The sequence below is a fragment of the Tauraco erythrolophus genome, chromosome 6, assembly GCF_009769465.1.
Source record: "Tauraco erythrolophus isolate bTauEry1 chromosome 6, bTauEry1.pri, whole genome shotgun sequence".
Taxonomy (NCBI): Eukaryota; Metazoa; Chordata; class Aves; order Musophagiformes; family Musophagidae; genus Tauraco; species Tauraco erythrolophus.
The window spans coordinates 70,211,145-70,225,450 of record NC_141470.1 but is presented as its reverse complement, the minus strand read 5'-3'; the positions used below and the strand labels follow the sequence as shown (position 1 = coordinate 70,225,450).

The 14,306-nt window shown below is 41.8% G+C and overlaps 1 protein-coding gene across 2 annotated transcripts in view; it reads right to left on the bottom strand.

Annotated features, from left to right (window-relative positions):
- DDHD1 (DDHD domain containing 1) overlaps nt 1-14,306 on the bottom strand; it is a 71,205-nt gene that overhangs the window by 43,211 nt on the left and 13,688 nt on the right. Inside the window, exons 2-3 of one of the 2 annotated variants that reach the window (XM_086613668.1) lie at nt 9,927-10,103; nt 2,296-2,397 (exon numbers count right to left, since the gene is read on the bottom strand). In XM_086613668.1, coding sequence (XP_086469794.1) covers nt 2,296-2,397; nt 9,927-10,103 — 279 coding nt within the window. The remainder of the gene's footprint in view (nt 1-2,295; nt 2,398-9,926; nt 10,104-14,306) is intronic. The other variant, XM_086613669.1, reaches the window with a different exon arrangement.

Below are 14,306 nucleotides of genomic sequence, written 5' to 3'. Positions count from 1 at the left end.
GAATACCAACCAAGATAGACATCTAGAGTACGAGCAGGTGGAAGGCACAACCCCACTGTAGAGGCAAGACAGCCTGATGCTAGACAGGAGAGAGTAAGCCATGCAAAACCAAGGAGAGAAGCAGAGGGGAAGTGAGAGGGCTCAAGAAAGGCCTTCCTTCAACTGAAGAAATCAACAGGTACTATCACACAAACCTCCAGTTTCACCAAGAGGGAAAAATCCCTCTAAAAAGTTTAAATATGAAAAACAAAGAGGTTAACATAAACTAGAGACTACCTACTGCTAAAGCCTTGAAAAACCTGGTCTCAATTAGACTGCAGAAACTCATCTTGAGTCAAAATAACTGGACACTAACTAAGGAGTAGAAAGCCTGCGCTATTTTTCACGCTTACAGCATAAAAGCCTTGGAGAAGTTGGGGACGTGCACGCTGTGTGCTGGTTTGCTAGTGCAAGCATGTCCCCAGCTCAAGAGCTTGAGGAGCTGAGCACCTCCAGGAGTACGTGCAGACAGCACTCGAACACAGCATTTCACGGGGCAAACAGTTTAAAATTAAATATCTTTTAAGGTAAGCACCTGGTTTTCACTTGATACTTTCATCCACCTGCCAAGGCCAAAGCACGGGGTGATTCTGTTCTACCAGAGTTGACCATGGCCAAGACAAAATCAATCTAGAGGAAAGCACCTTTGAAGTGCTAAGAGCTGATGTCATCTCCATTTCCTCCACCAGTCAGGGCTAAACACCAGAGAAGGGATACATACTGTCTGAAAAACCTCTTCTGCCTTCTTTTTTTCAGGGATTTTAAAATAGATCAGTGAGCACTAGTTTCTGCACAAAACTCTACCACATCATACCCAGAGCTGAGAGCGTAATTTGGCTGCTATTGTTCTTTCTTAAACAATTCTGAAACTCTGGTATGTAAACCTGAGGTACAGCTGTAGATTTTAAAACCTTTTTTTTTTATTTATTGGAAAAAAAAAAAAAGGCAAAGTCATCAAAAAGGCTATGACACTTAACTAAATTAGGCTGTTTCATGTTGTCATTTTTATATTGCACTTCACCACCTCTCAATTCATCAGTGTCACTATGTGTCATACAAGCACCTACTTCTGATTTTTTAATTCAAGCCCATTCATTACCACAACTGAACATGACTTGGAGAAAATAATATACACAATAATTTCAAAATTACAATCACAAAATAAAAGGCAGAAGTCCTCTCTTACTGCTCAAGACAGCAGTTACGCTTAGTCACCTTTAACAGATTTGAGTCCCATGTGTGACAAGAGGCAGGAAAAAGTTCACTATTAACATTTTAATTATAAAATGCCTGGAATCATAATCACAGAATAATAGAATCATTCTTTGATTTTGATTTTCATTTGGACTCAATTATAGAAAAATATAATTAAAGGAAGTCAAAAGGCAAACATTTACGCATGTTGAAATAAATTCTCATACTTTACAATTTTCCCAGGAGCTAAAGGAATATATGGTATGACAAGAATAACTCTAAACCTACCATGTGCATTTACACTTTAAATCGAGGGTGCAGTTTTCAGAAGTCTAGTTCCACAGTCACTGAAGTCAGTAAAAGTCTAACCATCACTGGCTTTAATGGTGGCAGAGAAAGACCAGTGACAAGTACTTTTGAGCTTTCTGCAATCACTAATGGCTCCTGTAAGATCTACTCCCACTTTCTGAAACAAATTTGCACAGTATCAGCTGCTGCAAAGTTCAAAGGTGTATTCTGCAACACAGCAGCCTTTATCACGTATTCCAGACAGCCTCCCCTTTTTATACCCTATGTCCAAAGTCTCGTGTCATTCCAGTACTCATACAAAAGTTGCAGTAAAACCAACTTACAACATGAAATTAAAGATGCATGCATCATCCAAAACAGTGGCAAAACAAAAAAATTCCTCTGTGACATAATTTATCTTATACCAGGCCTGCTGTGATTCTAAAGTCACTTTTAATTCAGTGAAAAAGCCAAACCACATATAAAGAGCGTGAGAAACAAACATTTACAGTTTTCATCACAGTCAGAAACAATCATAATAAGGATTACTGCAGGATACTGTTGGCATCTACTTTTCTCTAAGATTCACAGCACTTCTACTTTTCTGCTAAGATCTGTGATGCTTTTTCCTTCCCTTTTGAAGGAAATAGCATGAATACAGCTCAAGAAATTGAAGCATGTAAATCTAACACATTTAAATAATGTAAGCAAACTAGAATTTAAAGCTTCCTAAGGCAGGAGTACTACAAAAAAAGAAATCTACAGTTACTGTACCTTGGGAACGCTTTCGCTTAAGACATGCAGCATCTGAGTTCTCCTTATATCCTCTCCATTTGAACAAAGAAGGGAGGGAGAAGGGAGGGAGGTAGTAGAGAACTAAAAGTAAAAACACTGAGCTTCAAAGTAAAATTTTTAAAAGGGGTGTCATTTTTTTCATTAGTATTACCATTGTTAAGAGAAAAAAAAAAAAGTTGGCACATTTTCTGAAAAAGTATATACACGTAAAAAACTGGTTTTGTAGCTGAAGTGTCAGGTCACATTAGCCAAATTCAGTTTCTTCACTCTTCATAAACACTTATGACATCACAACAAAGCTAAAGGCATTAGTAAAAGACAGCTGGAACACAGTGTAATCTGACTCACCGAGTGCCTTTGCATTTACACGTTCAAAAGCATAAATGCTCTATTTGTACAGGGTAGAACACAGTAACCCTTCTTAAGTATACATGAAAGAAACATTGGGAAAAACCCCAAGAAATTCAATTTTAAGCACAGCTCTATCATTTTCCCCAAAGAGCAGAAGAGGATCATTACAAGTTAGATCAGACAAAATATCCTGCTGTCATCACCCTGTTCTGTAAGTCCTCCAGAAGCTGCCTTCCACGGTGAAACGCAACAGCATGTGCGCTTTGCCTCGAGCTTCAACTTGATCGTAAGGCAAGTCTGTGACTTCCATCACACTTTCAATTCTGGTATTTCACTCCTCGTGAGAACGTTGAAATATCGCACAGCAGCCCAAAAGATTCTTTTTCAGGGACTTAGATGCTGGTGCTGTGCGATTACGGAAGAAATACTTTCAGGTAAGTGAAAGCTGCTGCTAAGGGGCAGGTAAAGGTCTGTGAAGAGGAGGAAGCTGCTCTTGGTACTTACACAACAGGAGACTCGTATTCACTGTTAATTCGATTATGTCCCATCCCTGGAGGTGTTCAAGACCACGTTGGATGAGGCTCTGAGCAACCTGGTCTAGTGGAAGGTGTCCCTGCTCGTGGCAGGGGCATTGGAACTGTATGATCTTTGAGGTCGCTTCCAACCAAAACCATGCTATGATTCTATGATGGATACCTTTTAGGTTTCTTCAGGGGTTCCCAAGCAAGGCTGAAAGTGAAGTCCTACAAATCTGTGTCTTCTGTGCTATTGCTCTGTGGGCCCTCACTCACAGAAATAGTCTTAATGTCCTAAACAAATTGAGTAATTTCAAAACAGTTCAGCCTCCAAAAAAAATGATGTAGTCAGGAGAGTGAGTTTAAGTCCAACGGGAAATCAAGACTCTCCAGCCTGCCTTCTGAACCCACAGCCATTAAGCTGTGATTACTCAGAATCAGCTTGCTGGAGAGTGGGAAGAAACGTAACAGAATGACATCTTCCCTTACCAACACCAGTAGTTAATACTCTGTGATCCGGTAACTTATGCCAGTATGGGAGAGCGATATTCCATGCTTGTGTCAAGGGCTTCGACTGCCCCAGTTCTACTGGTGCAGGTCACACCTCTTCATACCCTCAGCTAACAGCTCTGTCAGCAGGTGCCTTAATACAGATGCAAGTGAAGGATATGACTGTTCGACATCAGTTTTCTCCTTTTTGTATCGTATGAAAACATCAGTTTTCTAGAGGAGAGGAAAATTAGGCTCATAGCTACTGCACTTGGAACTTGATGGAATAATTTAGTCTATAGAATAGTTTACTGGCTGTGGCAACTCAAGAATACACATAGAAAATTGAAGTAAATTATAAGAAAAAAAAAATCTTTTTTATGGTAAGGGTGATAAAACACTGGTAGAGATTGCCCAGAGGACAGATCCAAGTTGGATCCAATTTCAAATTTGGATCAGGTTGCTCAGGTGATTTCCAAACTGAATTTTGAGCATCTCTGTGCAAATACAACGAACTATGTCTATCCCTATCTTACTGTCACATATATTAGCCTTTCAGCTTCACTTCATCCTAATTAAATGAATATACCTGAAGAAGATGATGGAGCAACAGATCATAGAATGATAGAATGGTTTGGGTTGGAACGGACCTTCAAGATCATCTAGTTCCAACCCCCCTGCCATGGGCAGGGACACCTTCCACTACACCAGGTTGCTCAAAGTCTCATCCAACCTGGCCTTGAACACTTCCAGGGATGGGGCAGCCACAACTTCTCTGGACAACCTGTGCCAGTGCCTCACCACTCTGAGTGAAAATTTCTTCCTTAGATCTAATGCAAATCTCCTCTCTTTCAGTTTAAAGCCATTGCCCCTTGTCCTATCACTACACACCCTTGTCCAAAGCCCCTCTCCAGCTTTCTTGTAGCCCCTTTAGGTGCTGGAAGGTCTCCCCGGAGCCTTCTCTTCTCCAGGCTGAACAGCCCCAACTCTCTCAGCCTGTCTTCATAGGAGAGGTGCTCCAGCCCTTGGATCACCTTTGTGGCCTCCTCTGGACCTGCTCCAACAGGTCCATATCCTTCTGGTGTTGGGAACCCCAGAGCTGAACGCAGCACTCCAGCTCTGTAGTACTTAACCTACAGTTGATAGGTACTCAACTGTATTTATGATAGTAACAGTTAACCAAGTATTCTTAAGGTATTGATAGCAAATGTTAAAGCTGTTAGAGGATGTTATTTATACCAGGGACCAGTTTATGATGTACTCTTTGAATCACCGCTCAGTGGTCAGCAGTGGGAAGCATCACCTGCCACTACCTCCCCAGGCGCATGCCGAGCACTTGCTGTTCCTGCTCCGCTGTTTGGATAAACACCACCATAAAGAAGACAAGAGATGGCAGTTTGACTGTGTACCAGTCAGCTGCAGGTCCCACAGACTGAACCTCCAGCTGAAAGTCAGTCTGGGTGACAAAAGCTGCTCGTCCATCCTTGACCACCTCCCTGCACTTGCCTGCTAACAAGCTCCTCTGTGCTTGGGGAACTCGCAGCAAGGGATATGTGGGCTCCAACCACAGAGCAAGAGAGAAAAATCAACACTGAAGTAGCAACTTTGACCCTTCATCAAGAAGGTCTTGGTGTGATCGTCACTGCCTTTATTGTGGTTCAACGCTGTCTGCAGAATATCTAGTCTGAGAACCCTTAGGCATCTGCTATGATCCGAGTCCATGGTCTTGTTTTATCTTACAACGGCCTTGATATTACTGAAGTCACTTGAGAACGCTGCTCCTTTGATAAAATACTTTAGATAGGTCCTGAGCTCATCGTCTGCCAAAAAGCAGTTTCTAAATCTTACATTATTTTCTACATTTTAAGCTTATTGACTGCTAAAAAGGCATTATGATACCCTTTTCTGTATTCCTTTCAAAATGGTTTCAGCTGAAATATTGCTTCGAAGAACAAGTGGTGTAAACTAGGTCTTTCTCAGAAATGTTTATAGAATTATTTTACAGTAGTAACATAAATTTAAGTGTAAGCACTGGGTATAGGTAGTACAAGGAAGGTCAGTATTCCTGCACAAAGGCAGAGTCATAAACCTTTCTCAGTGTGAGCAAATAAACACACCAGACATTTCCAGATTTTAGGGGCTGAAGTTTTTATCATTTAAAATTTTGAACCTAAGAATTCAGAGCAAAACACTACCTTACGTCTTGTGTTGACGTTGATTTACGTATGTTAAGTCTGAAGAATGAATATTCCGTAAGGAGGACAAGTAAAGCCAACATATAAAAAACACTTGTGTTACTTGGATTGAAAAAAAAAAAAGTACTGGAAAAATGAATTTGAGGGCCTCAAAAAACCCCAACATGGTCTACATATCAACAGAGTGGCAGAAGTAGTGGTTCAGGGCCAGGTTGGATGAGCAACCTCATCTAGAGGAAGGTGTCCCTGCCCATGGCAGGGGGGGTTGGAACTAGATGATCTTGAAGGTCCCTTCTAACTCAAACCATTCTGTGATTCTATGAACGACAAATCAGTCCTGGAAGCCCACATATACTGTTACAGTATGTGCATTTAAGGATTTAAAGCATCATCAGACTCGATTGTTTTTAGCAGAGACTTGAGTGGCTCCTCAACACAGCGATAAAACGACAATGTGGGTCTGACTCTCATTTGGCTCAAAAAAAATCATGTAAAATTACTTTATGCAAAGACAAGCCAGAAGATGCCTTTCCTGAACCTGCCAATCCGCAGATTCACATTGGTTCAAATTTGTGATCTGCATTAACTCCAATCCAGGCTGCAGACATTCAGTTTCATGACACTGCAGTCGAAATGCAGCCAGATCCCCAATTCCTCATCCTAAGTGTGGTTTCCTCCTGTAGCTGTACCGGTTACTCCGTCTTAAAAGACAAAATAGCAATGTTTTTTGGTGTATCCATCAATAAGAAAATGAACCATTCAAACTGAAAAACGTATGTGGAATCTGGCCAGGATCAAAGGGCACACCGGGGTGATGAGATGTGAAACAGAGTGTGGTCAAGCCATGGAGGAGACAAGTGATGCCCTTGCAGCACTGGCTTGCACCAGCACTTCAGCAGCATTCCTCTGGCCTGGTTTTAGGCACCCTGTGGAGTTGATGAAGAGAGAGGCTGATGCCCTCAGCATCCCTCCCAGACATGCACACATTCTGCTTGGTCTGTGGTCTGGGGAGTTGGTTGCCACATGCCAGCACCTCCTATGGATGCTCCACTTCAGAGGTTGCCAGGCAGAGTAGTTGGCCTTTTACAAGTGTTACAGATGCCAATACATTTAGAATCAAGTATCGCTCCAGAAATCTCAGAAATTTAACTCATTTCTTTACAAGCAGCAGGTACCTGGGAACCACACCTGTGAACTCCTATGGGACATAACCTTCTTGGAGACAAATCCAGGTCAACCGGATATGGCAAATCTAAAGGTGTGACATAATCTGGTTGGATAGTCCTAAGAAATAAAGTGCCAGCCTATCACCAACAAAAGCCCTGGTTGAAGCTTAGTTATCTCCTTGTTAACACGCTACAACCCAGGAGCAAAATTAATAAATCAAATCAGTGGAGTGGGAAATAATTTTTTGTAAGGGTACTCTCCTAAAATGTATCCCAAAACTAAAGATAGAAGGAAAGAAGAGGGACACCTTGTGCTGAGCAGCTACTCTTCACAGGTAACGTACTTAGTGCTCACTCAGCTTCTGCATGGATGCCCCCACCCGTACGCACGACCCCACGTGCAGTGGGGAAGCAGCACCACTCGCCCTGTGCTTAAAGAGGGCGATTCCATCGCCAGCAACGCTTCGGGCAGGCTGCTCGAGAGCTGAGGGTGCTAAACACCTCGTAATCCTGCTCACAACCCTGTCTTCTTCACAAAAAGATCTCAGAGGGCAATAAAATAAATCAATAAAGATGATTAAAATGCAAAGAAATTGCCAACTGAGCCTTGGATGCTAAATTCCAAGATATCGTATGTCGCCCCGAGTTAGTGGGCTGAACAAGAGAAAACTAACTGGAACAGGAGCAGCAAAGTGGAACCTGCTCCCAACTTTTCAGCCGCTGTTTAAGAGCACGGCTGGGGTGAAATCAAGAGTCGGTAGGTTTGTCTACTGCCTATCAACAGGATGCTTGTTGACAAGCCAGCTTTTTGTTATTCATGATGCAAACTGGCACGCTCATATAAGAAAGTAATTTTGTCTAAGGATTAAGAGACTGTTACAGCAGATTGAATTAATTTTGCTGCAGAATTAGAGAAGATGGCTCAGTTTTCATCATTTACAATGCTTCATCACAGCGCTGCGAAGAGTCACTTTGCTTCCCAGTGATATTTACAGATTGATCCTAACTTTCACCAGTCATAAATAACAGCTGACTGTAAACCTTGATGGGACCAAAATACGCTGCATACAGGATGCAATTACAGCAAATTGTAGCATTTAAGAAATTTATAAACTGAATTCAGCACGCCTCCAACTAATCATGTTTACTTCATCAGCAATAACGTACGTTGTAAAGCTTCTCCCAGTGCCACGTGCAGATGGCAATCATGGATGCCAGCTGATCAGAGATGTATTGAGAGGCATATTATAATGGCAAAACCACTTTTCACATACTGTTAGCTATAATTTTTCTGCAACTTTCCTATTACCACAAAAAAAAACCCTATTGAAAGTTATTGGTGACTTGACACATATTCTATTTTGCAGTGAGTGCATACATAGCTTAGGGTTTTTTTTTTGTTGTGCCTTTTTTTTTTTTAACTTTAGTTTTAGAAAAGGCACTGGTGTCTGAATTTGGAGGGTTTTTTTCTGATCTTTTATGTTTTCATAAATATCAGGGATTATATCTTTCTCATCACTCTCCCCAGTCTTTCCAACCTCAAATCTGAAAATTTATGCTCCACAGACCAGACATTTTCTGGAAAAAAAATTAACTCCCTTCCTTACTTGATAAGAAGAATCTATGTACAACTGAAGCCATCCTTTCTTCCTTCCATCAGAAATTAAGCTACCAAAGGCTGGCAGCAGTTGTACTGGCACAGTGCTGTGGCTCAGGGGTCACACTTTTTTATGCATCTATCTGACAGAGCTGTTAAAGCAGAAGTCTGTACTGCAGGCTTGGCCAGAGGGAAAGATCTTTGAAAGGGGTACAAACAGAAAAAAAAATATTCCCAGAGTCCTCTCTAGCTTTGAGGGGAGTTAGAAACTTAACTAATCTCTGCACTGTTGAAAAAACGTCTCTTCAAGTCAATAAATGCTATTCTGGTTTTCTTTACGGTAATCACAGAAGAACCCTGAATACTGCCTTGCTTCTAATTTACTAACAAGTGTGGTCACATAGTTCACACCTAAGAACTTCTCCATGCTCATGGCCAAAACACAGCCACTCCTGCCTTCTGTAGCTGTTTTGTACAAAGCTGCAGTTTAAAGAGTTGGAAAATAAAGTTGCTTTATAAAGAGTAACACAACCAAAATCCTACCAAAACACACTGTGAGGCCTCTGTACTCGCAGCTCTTGGTTTGTAGGTTGTTCATCAAGTGACAACTAACAAACAGAAGTGAAGTGTGAAAGCCAAAAATACTGAACTTCTGCTGTGCTATACTTGCCCTGGTCAACCAATTCAACTGCGTAGATTAAATAATGGATCAGTAGTTTCAGAAGGCTATTCTTAAAAATATGCATTTGCCCGAGATTCCCAAGAACATTAACTGAATGTCATCAGCCTGGTCATTAAAAATATAAAGACTGCCATAACAGAATGAATGCTCAAGATTTACTGTAGCTGAAAACTACTCTAACAAAGTCACAGGCTGAACTAGAATGGAAAATGAAATGTGATCTGTAAAACTGATACTCCCTGGAGGGCAGAATTAGGAACGCTGGCCAGAGAGCTAATAGCCACTTTGCGTTTGGACACTGACTCTCCTTGTCCCATCAAGAGATTTCAGTTTGAAGTGAGATTTCAAACACAATTAAAAGAGATGAAACACCAAGCAAAATGAGAACAAGTTTATCCACAAATACAGTTTTTACAATGTTCATCAAACGTGCTGCAGCAGGAAATCCAACAATGGCATGATGCACTGAACAATGGGAGAGCAAACTGATGCCTCTTAACAACGTTCCCCACCGCGCAGGATGGAAAACCATCACAGATCATTCTTAAACTTCAGAAAAACAGACCTCAACTGCCCAAAAACATACTATAAAAACAGTGATCTAAACAATCTTACCCTCCTTCCCGTCAACAGGTTTTGATACTTCCATATCAAAGCTCTCTTGCAGCTGCTGGCCTCTGAAGCGGTTGAGGTGCTCCTGTTCTATTAGGTTACTTTCCTCTTCTTCTAGAGGTTGCCATGTACCATCAATAAACCACTGTCCACGCATTACAGGGATCTTTTCTGTTTCTGAAAATCAAACGAGAGTTGTCTTTTTTTTATGCAACAAATCACAAACTGACAGCAGACAAGAGGGAAAGGGAATTCTCTTTGGTGTTTTGATGAAAAAGTTCCACTCCCATTGCTGGGACCTCTAACAAGGTAACCACAAATGCCTCAAGAAACATCACCCCCTTTTCCCATGGGACTGAAATGAGTAGTGAAAGTAGTGCTAATCCACAAACTGCTAAGCTGATGAGCTCAAGTTTTCAGAGTGTGTGCAAGGATGTGAGAGATGGACAGAAAGATGCAGATTCTGCAAAATTTATTAAGGGTTAAGTTCAAAGAACAGGCCAACTTTAACAGGATATACTCCTCTCTACCCACCTGCCTTGTATTTTCAAAAAATTAGGAACTTTGCGAGACTCATGCTCCTATGTAAAATTTGACTGATAACAACCACTGGTCTCTAAGTTATCAAGAAGATGAGGAGTGAGAAGATACAAAACCACTGATTCTTACCCTTACTGCAGAGAGCCTTGTTTCCTTTGGGAATTGCACTCACAATAACCCAAATTATATCTCAATTAGCATAAAGGACGATTTTAAAAAGGAAAGCGTTTTTTAATTAAAATCAGTCTCTCACCAAGGGCTGTTTTCAGCCACTGCCATTGTAGTTGCAGTTTCAGCACTCCAAACGAGGAAGCTGGGTGCCCAGCATTTGCTGCCCACGTGACAAAAGAGAAGTCTATAAAAAAGTGTCCTGGTGTCTATTCTTCATCAAACTGTGCTTGATGTGCCCACTAACTACTGGGGCTGTAAGGGGCAAGAATTCCCCCCTTCTGCCTAACCCTGCAAGCAAGCTGAGACAATAATATCTGTTGTAGCTCAGCTCAGAATTTCTCCTCCTATATCTGGAAAAATCAAGAATCCTAGAGTGGTTTGAGTTGGAAGGGACCTTCAAGATCATCTAGTTCCAACCACCCTGCCATGGCCAAGGAAACTCTCCACTACACCAGGTTGTTCGAAGCCTCATCCAACCTGGCCTTGAACACTGCCAGGGATAAGGGAGCCACAACTCCTCTGGGCAACCTGTTACAGTGCCTCACCACCCTCAATGTAAACATTTTCTTCCTTAGATCTCATCGAAATCTCCCCTCTTTCAGCTGAAAGCCATTGCCCCTTGTCCTAGATAGAAGGATAAATACTGTGTGTGCCTGTGCTCCACAAGCCTGTAAGACTCCAACCTCCAGCCTCATGGGCCCAGTCCAGCTCCAGTTCTGCTGCCATTGGAACACTGACCTCCAGTGCACACTAACACGTACTGCTGTATATTGCAAACGTATAGAGAGACTCGGCCAAACGCACACATCCCGTGTGTGTGCACACTAACTGCACAAGCTCAGCTCTCCAAAGCAGCTGAGACCTCAACCGCAAAAGGAGAGTCTCAAAAAAGGAGATGAGGGGAAAAAGCAGGCTTTGCTACTCAAAAGATTTGCTCCTACCTAGAAGGTGAGAAAAAAGCTGGTAAGGACAGCTTGGAAAAGAAACAATCGATGCAAAGAAATAGTAAATGAAAATTAGGCAAAAAAAGAACAAGAAAGAATAGAGAGCATGGAGATTTCAGGGTCGCTGAGCAAAGGAAGGGATATCTGATCTGTCGCCAGACCAGTACAAAGGCAGCTGGGCAAGGTGACCCAGCCGAGAGGCAGTGGTTTTTCAGCCCAGCTACACCACTCCATCAGCACAGCCCTTAGCTCAGGTCATGAAAGCATTTGCTTCACAGAGCACTGTCCTGGGACATCCCACCAAGCTTGATGGTGGGTCAGAAGTCTCTGCGCTGCCTCCATTACAGATATGCTGCTAGTGCTCGTTATGCCCATGGACATGCAATTGGGTATACACCAAAAGTATTTTTCATGCAGATGAGAATGTAATGGAGAATTGCAAGCGCTTCCATAATATACTTGGAACCTCTAAACTGTTCTGAATTCTTCATCCCTCAGACTGCTGCACCTATAAGCTCTGAAAGTAAAAGGAAAATCTTCAAATAATGTCCCCACAGGGCAAGTAACACTCAAAATGTTTCCAAAGCCAATTTCAAAGCCCTTCCCATAGCAGATGTACAGGAAAATGCTGTTTCTACAGTATTAGAACCGACAATAATCTCTTAACACCCCACCTTTGTAACAGGAGGGCACACTTGTGGGTGACGGCATCCTTAAGTTGGCCCTGCAGCACCCAGCAAGGAAAAGCAAACAGCAGGAAAGCTCGAGGCAGGGAGGAAAGTTTTGGATGTTGATGATCAATCAGACAAGTAAAGAGGCTGGGGTGTTCAAAGGGCATGGCTATCTAATGAAAATGAATCCCAACATATCTGAAGAACAAGAGGTCTGAGCGGCTTTAAACTGCAGAAGTCAATAGTCACTACAAATGACATAGGAAACTCAACTGCCTGTGAAACTTAAATCTAATTTTGAAGTCTACGTCCCATCAGTGAAGTGTGAAATACGAGTATTTAGTTTTCATGAAATGAAAGTCAACTACAGCAGCGTTGGCTGTCACCATATCCAGTAGCTCCTCATCACGCACTTGTCTCAACCTTTGCTGTGTTCCCCCCCGTTTTACACCTGTCGGACACCGGCGTTGGTCAGCAGAGCTCATACACACAGATCCAGTCGGGCTGCCCTTACAAACAAAGCACTGTCTGTAGGAAAAAAAACAAAATGCACATACTGTGTGAGCGTAGATAAAGGATCCCGTTGTTCCTGAAGCAATGACATGACCACGTCAGATGTTAATCTTTACTAGGAAAATCTGTAAGCAATTCCTCAATTCTTGACTAAGCATTCTGACGAGGCTCCATTCATTGAATTCATAAAAAGATTTTTTTTAAAAAATTAATAATCACATGAATACTATTTTGTACTCCAAACTAACTGAATACAAGACATCTCTTCTTCAGTTTTGAGGGGCTTTAAGTTTTTCACACGGGAATTTCCACCTACAGATTTCTAAAATTCTACACATCAAGCAATAAAATGAACATTTTCAGGCTCTTTTTGCCTGAGAGAAACTTTCCCATAGTGGTTCTTTACAAGAGTAGACTGTAGCACTCAACAGCAGCTCTCAAACGTAAGACGGGCAGTGCCTTTTGCAGAAAGGCTCGGCCAGGAAGAACCAGCATGTTCGAAACAAGAAAAAGATTAGTGTAAAATCTTTACAGGACAGTTTAGTTTGGAGATAAAATAATATATCTGGCTCTGGCAAGGGCATTTATATGGAAATACAACTCACTTTCAGATCCAAAGACAGATTATTACAGAGCTTTGTTTTCAGACTCGGGCTTTAAAACCTGAAGTGAGGCAATTCTGCTTTCCAAAGCTCAGTGGGATTTTAGGGGGACCCAGGAGATGCTTTTTTTTTTTTTTTTAATTATCCCCTCCTTTAAAGCATTGCACAATATGTGTGCAGCCACGGCATCCTGAACAAGCTTGTCTTATTTCAGATTGCAGCCAGCCGGCAGGTTTGATCACCATGCTACTGGGAAACCTCAAGAGAAAAACCATGGGGTAGAGGAAAGCCAGTAAATGACATTTCCTTCCACCAGAGGCATGGGTGGGTTTTAAGAAAACCAAACATCATCTTTCAGAGCCAAAATAATCAAATTTCATATTACTTCTCATTAGAGAGGAGGCTTGGTAAAGTGGGGAAAAATCTTCCCGTTAACATCTGTGTTTTCAAAACTGACCTACGATGGTTATAGAATCCTAGAACAGTTTGGGTCGGAAGGGACCTCAAAGATCATCTAGTTCCAACCCCCCTGCCTTGGGCAGGGACACCCTCCACTACACCAGGTTGCTCAAAGCCTCATCCAATAATATATAATATTATATATCATGCTGCATTTCAGTCCAGGTCAAAGTCTAACTCCAAATATGATAATTATGACCTACTAAAAGCCACCAGCTCCAAAAGCAAGAAGTATTTCAATTAAGAAGTAAGTTTGGTATATTAAAGATAATGACACTGAACACTGGTGGGGAAACGAGGCGACTGCAACAGAAGAAGAGATTTTTCAGTATAATCTGTTGGCCGTGGGACAGAGTAAAGGCACGCCTTCAGAAACACAATTTCTCTGTTTCATCTTGGACAGGTGCTGTTATTGAAAGATTTCCCTGTGATTCATCCAGAGAACTTGATGCAAGCTATTACAGCAATCACCATTAAAAAGCG